Genomic DNA, 6,329 nt, shown 5'->3' with positions numbered 1-6,329 from the left:
ATTATAAAGTCTCATCCTGATTTACAGGTAAGTGATTCTCACGATGTAAACTAGATCGTTTCTTACCTGTACAATTTGCTGATAATGATAACGCCTGTCCGGGCCCATTACCATCGGCTGACCGCAACAATGCCAGTGGGCTGGCTGCACTAATCCGCGCCGACAGGTTAGCCAACTAATGCTAATGGCCATGCCTAATGGACGACGGCGGCGGCGTCGGCGCGTGCGCTCCGCTTTTCTCGCACGCGTCCCAAACCCGGCTCAGGATCCAGGTCGCGCCGTGTCGCGTCCCATGTAATGAGCGAGTCGGTGGCAAAGTTCGAGCAGCACTTGGCAACGGGGCGGTGCCTGGCAACCCCGACGAGTGCGCAGGGCGGCTAGTGGGGGTGGATGCTGTCTGACTGGCTGTTGGCTGCAGGGCCGAGGGTTGAGAGCTCTTTGATTTGTTTATTGATACTGTAGTTACATATTCCAGACGTCACCACTCCCGTCATCGTCATCCTGGGAAATCGGCCGTTGCCAGGCGGAGAAGGGGGCACACGTGTGTCTGGGCCGGCTCTGATTGAGATTGATGCCGCATCTCTAGTTACAAAATATTTTGACTTCTTTTATCTTGCGGCGGCGTTCTGTCGATAATTAAATTAACGGACTTAAAGTGTTGCTTTTGGTTCGAAATCGGATTTAATGCGGAAATTCCACCTTCCTCTTATACTCGGGTTGTCGTTCCCATTTAATGCCTACATTTCTTGGAATTCATTTTTTTTATTTATTCAATTTCTACAACTGTAGTGTTTCTCGGGTCAAAGGAAATCTCCGAAACGCCTCACAAAGCCTTGGAATACAATGCATACTGCAAATAGGAAATGCATACGTACATATGTATATGATGTGTCCTGTCTCTTCCTATTGTTAATTTTCTCTAAAGTGACAATGTCCTTTCCAAAGGCCTTATTTTGTGGAGAACCTTGTTGAGGTTACCATTTCGAACCCATTTTTGCAACTTTTTTTAATAGAAGAAATAAGATGATTTTATAAAACTTATATTAAAAACTTGGGATAGTGAACCATATTTTATTCGAGGTCTCGACAATATATGTATAAAGCTTAAGTGAATGAAAAATCCACATATTGAGAAAAATATATCAAATTAAAACATTGCTTTATTCAATATGCTTTCATTTTTTAAATAATCTAAAAAGAGGAAATCGTTAAACGCATTAAGATGCTTAAAATATAAACAGATAAGTAGAACGACGAACAAAAACATTTGGTAAACCTTTTACAAGCCTTATATTTATTTTTAAATTCTTTAAATTTTTGAAATACCGTTGAACAACGGAATTGCAGGTACTTTTATTTTTATGAGAACATATAAGAACACGAAAAATTATTATAATTATAATGAAAGTGATTAGTTTGGCTGATAGTTAAATATTTATTAATAAATTGTTCAAAATTTCAAACATATCGGTCTAACGGCACAAATTGAAAAAAAAAACGTTTTGAAAAACGAGTTTAAGCTGTATAAAATTATATTTTAAATATTAATGTTATTGACACATATTTGTAGAAACGATTTCTAAAACAATTATAACTTTATTTTGCTAAAGTATAAAATCTTCGAGAGCCAGATTCTTTTTTAATTTAATTAATAAACCAGTAAATATAAATTCTATACAAAATCCAGTTGAAATAGCTTTCAAATTGATAAATGTGTTTATACTTAATTTTATTACCATTATATTATAATAAAAAATACAAAATCAGGCTCGTTTCATTTGTATTCAGCCATGTTCCCCACCTTATAAGCAAAGCCATCAACCCTTCTATATTATCTGATTTTTGCTGTATGACAGCTGTTGTTAGTAGTAAATCATCAATATTTTGAAAACGACAAATTCTATGTTATGTAGATTTTTTATTGCATTAAAATAAATTTTAAAAAAATTATTATTTTCAGAAATTTAATTTTATTTGTAATAACATCGATAGTCACCAAAAAATATATATCGATATTAACCCACCTCTATCCAACGTGCACGTTTTAATTTTAATTCAATTTTTTTTTAAATTTATTTGATCGTGCTTCCCGAATTAAGAAATATACAATGCAAACAGAGGACAACGCAAAACGAAAGCGGCCGAAGAGGAAGGGTAATCGCTTCATGCGAAATGCCAAGGGCTTCGCCAAGCAGGGAATATTCGGCCGCGGGACCCACATCGACGATGAGCAGTTCAGCTACTTCATCAACATTTTGGATGCCATGAAAGCTGGATTCGAGGAAGTAGAAGAGCGCGGTGAGAGAAACGCAATACTGTCTCCTAATGCATTTATTTACTCCAACTGTAATTTTTTTTTCGCAGTGAACATGGCCAACAATGTGTTCGAGCAGACCAACGACCAGGAAATCCACCTAGCATCTAACCAAATCGTCTCCAAGGCACTGGAGTCGCTGGTCGGCTTCGTGGATGACGTCCAGTTGGAGCGGTATTTTAACAAATTCGGCGACAATCTGCGACCCCTGTGCTCTGACCGGTTTGCGTCTCACGTTCTGCAAAAAATGCTAGAGATCGCCTTCCTGCGAGGTGTGGGCAAGAAGTCTGTCGACCAGGAGCAAAGCGATGCAGCCAAACGTGCCAAGCCGGATGCAGCCCAGATCGAGGAGGAATACAACCTGGAGGCCGACTTCAGTGAAGAGCACCGAGAAAACTGTCGACAGTTCGTGTTGCGCATCTCAAAGTTCATGCTGAACAATCTGGAAGACTTTGTGTGGGACACCTGCGCCAGCCACATCATGCGGACAGCTATTCTCAGTCTGGTGGGAATGCATGTACCGAAAATTGCCTTCGAGAAGGGAGGCGCTGAAATGGCCAAACATCGGAAGCTGTACGAGGTGCCGGACGAATGGCACGAGGTGATGAAGGAATTCCCACAGCGCCTGGAGATGTGGCCCCAGTTCACAGACTTCCCCTACCAAGAGCACTCATCGGCGCTGCTTGGCGTCATCTGCTTGGCCCTGAGTGTGGCAGACAAAAGCATGCTGAAGCACTTTGGGAAAAAAATCCTTACGGTCAGCTTGCTGAAGCCAAGCGATGCTGAAGAAGATGAGAAGAAAGACGAAAAGGATGCCAAAATCGAAATCAAAGATGACGACGATATGGAAGAGGGAAATACGCAGCCAAATCCTAAGGGCGGGGAAGAACAGAAGGAAGAAGTTGACGCGCCCATCATGCCCAAAGTCTTCCATCACCAGAGCTCTGTCATTCTGCTCGAAACTATTTTAAGCGTGGCGGGAGCCAAGTTACTGACCCAGCTGTACGCAATGCTATTCTGCGGTCGCGTTGCTTACCTTGCGCAGCAGCACGAGACAAACTTCTCAATCCAGCGCCTCCTGCAGCACATCAAAGAGACATCAGACTTCGAGGCCGTCTTTACCGAGCTGCAGCCACAGGTGGAAGGACTGCTCAAAATGGGGTACACTGGCGTGGTGTCCGCCCTGAGTGCCACTTGCCTACGACTGGGCACCAAGCAGGCCCAGATGATAGCAGCTCTTCAAAGCGCTCTTCATGTGAGCGGCGGTGACAAAGATAAGTCCAAGCTCTTCTTTAACTGTCTGGTTAAGCTGAAGCCCTTTGAAGTGGTGGGCAGCGACGAGTCGGGCTTCGTTCACTTGCATGGCTCCTTGATCGCACAACATATCCTGCAGTTCAACAAACCCATCTTCCTTGTTAACTGCATCCTGGATCTGCCCGCTACGCAGCTGTCGCAGGTGTTCAACACTCCCAATGGCTCCCACATCGTAGATGCCTTTATGCAAAGCAAGTTTATTGGTGAAAAGTCCCGCGAGAGGTTGATACGCCAGCTCGAAGGGTTCTACGTCGACTTGGCCATCACCCGGCACGGCTCCCGCGTTCTCGAACAGTGCTTCAAGGCCGCGCAGGACGCCCAGAAGCTCCGCATTGCCAAGGAGCTGTTTTCCAAGGCAAACATGCTAAAGGGTTCGCCCTACGGTCGGCTTATCTACACAAAATACCGGATGGATACGTACAAGCTGTCGCCCAGTCAATGGCAGGAAAGTTTGTCAAAGCATCTGGACGTCAAGCAGCCCAAGGAGATAAAGCGGAAAACAGCGAAAACAGCTGCAGAAGCTTTCAAGGATATCCTTAGCTAGTATCTAAACTTTTGTGTTTAAATACATCGACGTATCGAAAAACTTATTGATAGGATATTGTAAATATAAGACCGCTTTTTATTACAACATTGATATTTTTCCTAACTTAACTTCTACTACAATGAATTGGTCTCTTCATAACAATTTAAAGAGACTTATTAAATTACGTTATTTTTATTTCTTTCCAGCAATAAAGTGAACAAAACGAGAAATTAAACGCATGGTAAAGACCCATTGCTTGAATGGTCCGTAAACAAGGCTTTGAATGTTAACGATTTACAGTTGCTAGTTTTGTTTTTAATTTAAAAGTTTTATCAATGGTCCCATTAAAGGAAAATATCTGCTTCAAAATTATTGTGATTATTAGTACTTGCTCTCTCAGCGATCATTTTTGAAACAACTTTTGATTTGGGTGCTCGTATTTGTCATTATCAGCCCGGCCGGGTGGAAAGACGCTTTTCATCGAAGCTCCCTAGCTTAGTGTTATTGTGGCTGACAAGGCGTAAACATGTGGGTACTGCGCGTAGGTCTTGTCTGTGGCATTCTGACCACTGTGTTGGCCTTTGGCGACGAGGCCATCTTTGAGGATGAGGACATATACAATCAGGCGCTGCCTCCAGTCCCCCATACCGGCATCACGTTACCCGGGACCAAATGGTGCGGGCCGGGCAACACGGCAGCCAACTATGAGGATCTGGGCAGGGAGTGGGAGACGGACAAGTGTTGTCGGGATCACGACCACTGCGATGAAATCATCGAGTCACACGGTCAGCTCCATGGACTGCCTATTAATACAGATTGGTTTCCCATGTGAGTGGCAGTAAATTCAGAATTTCCTTATTGATTTTTCGAACCCTGAGCCGACACATGCCTTGAATTTTAGCCTAAAGTGCACCTGCGAGCAGGCTTTCATCAATTGTCTGCAAGCGGTGAACACCATAGCATCCAACACGCTGGGAAGGATCTATTACGGCAGCAGGAGCAGGTGCTTCGCTAACGGCTATCCTACTCTGGGTTGTAAGCAGTACCAAGAGGGCACATTTCGCAAACGTTGTATCCTTTACCAGGTGGATAAGAGCAAGGCCAAGGTTTGGCAGTTCTACGACATGCCTTTCTTCACGATCCAGGCGAAAAAGGGATGACAACCGAGCAAAGATTTGTAAATAAAAATAGAATATAATAGGAATTTAGCGGGAGATTTATAAGTCCTCATATAATGTATTGCAAATACAAAATTACTTGTTTGGTTTTAAAAACCTTTTGTTTTAAATTACATCAATAGCCGACCTTGCGCAAAGATAAGTAAACATTAGATTTGTTTTGACAACAATCTTCTACTTGAATATAGACAGTCGCTTATCGCCGGGTAATGTCAAAGCTCAATCTCAGGATTCCTCGCCGCTGTCTTTGGTTACGTGTGTGTAGAGTGCCAAGTCGTACAACTGCCAGCACTGAGACCGACCTTTGTCCACGTGGTAACTGATACAGCGCTTCTCGAAGATGTGCTTCTGGGTCTCGCGACAGGAAACGATGGGATGCCCATAGGCGAAACAAACCTCCTGGCTGCTAAAGTACATCCTCCCCACAGCCAGAGAGTGATAATTGGCTAGAGCGGTGAGACAGTTTCTAAAAGCAGACTCACAGGCGCAGGAGAATCTGACAGAAATGCGAGACTTCAGATAAGGTAGAGTGAAACCGCGATAGGACTCTTACATAGGAAACATCCCGTCATTCCTCAGGCCATGGGCTTCCTTTTGTGGGAGAATACACTCCTTACAATTGTCGTGAGCCCGACAGCACATATCCAGCTCCCGCTCGGTGCCGAGGTCATCGTAGTTGTTTGCTATGTTTCCAGGACCACACCACTTGGTGCCCGGGACAACAAAACTCACTCCATCACTTGAATGAAAGGCACAGAACAACACGAGTACCAAAAGAGGCGCTAGAAAAACAGTACCGGAATACATTGCTTACAAGGGCAGCTCAGTCTGATTACTGATTTCGATGGGGTTTTCAGAGATTTTTATGCAGATTTTGGTTGAAATTCCGAAAGAGATTTCGACAAAAGCAACTTAATGAATAAATCACTGTGGCGCGTTTGATTAACGACTGAGCAGTCAATAAAAATTGCGTCTAATGAAATAGCATGCATACATA

General features: G+C 43.5%; 3 protein-coding genes across 3 annotated transcripts; 2 read left to right on the top strand and 1 right to left on the bottom strand.

Moving 5' to 3' along the window:
* Window positions 1–2,009: 2,009 nt before the first annotated feature.
* LOC110189429 (nucleolar protein 9) lies at window positions 2,010–4,259 on the top strand. Its single transcript, XM_020959499.2, has 2 exons — window positions 2,010–2,298; window positions 2,365–4,259. Exons 1-2 carry the CDS (start codon window positions 2,109–2,111, stop codon window positions 4,170–4,172), a joined length of 1,998 nt encoding a protein of 665 aa, XP_020815158.2. The 5' UTR covers window positions 2,010–2,108; the 3' UTR covers window positions 4,173–4,259.
* Window positions 4,260–4,313: 54 nt separating this feature from the next.
* sPLA2 (secretory Phospholipase A2) lies at window positions 4,314–5,428 on the top strand. The gene is made up of 2 exons (XM_020959501.2): window positions 4,314–4,982; window positions 5,056–5,428. Exons 1-2 carry the CDS (start codon window positions 4,681–4,683, stop codon window positions 5,312–5,314), a joined length of 561 nt encoding a protein of 186 aa, XP_020815160.2. The 5' UTR covers window positions 4,314–4,680; the 3' UTR covers window positions 5,315–5,428.
* LOC110189432 (phospholipase A2) lies at window positions 5,353–6,322 on the bottom strand. Its single transcript, XM_020959502.2, has 2 exons — window positions 5,886–6,322; window positions 5,353–5,828 (listed from the first exon to the last, which is right to left on the bottom strand). The coding sequence occupies exons 1-2, from the start codon at window positions 6,137–6,139 to the stop codon at window positions 5,558–5,560; spliced, it is 525 nt and encodes a 174-aa protein (XP_020815161.2). The 5' UTR covers window positions 6,140–6,322; the 3' UTR covers window positions 5,353–5,557.
* Window positions 6,323–6,329: the final 7 nt, after the last annotated feature.

The sequence above is a fragment of the Drosophila serrata genome, unplaced genomic scaffold (genome assembly GCF_035046125.1).
Source record: "Drosophila serrata isolate PLE 108 unplaced genomic scaffold, ASM3504612v1 contig_347, whole genome shotgun sequence".
NCBI lineage: Eukaryota > Metazoa > Arthropoda > Insecta > Diptera > Drosophilidae > Drosophila > Drosophila serrata.
Note: the sequence above shows the minus strand (reverse complement) of the source record. Positions and strands in the feature narration are given on the sequence as shown.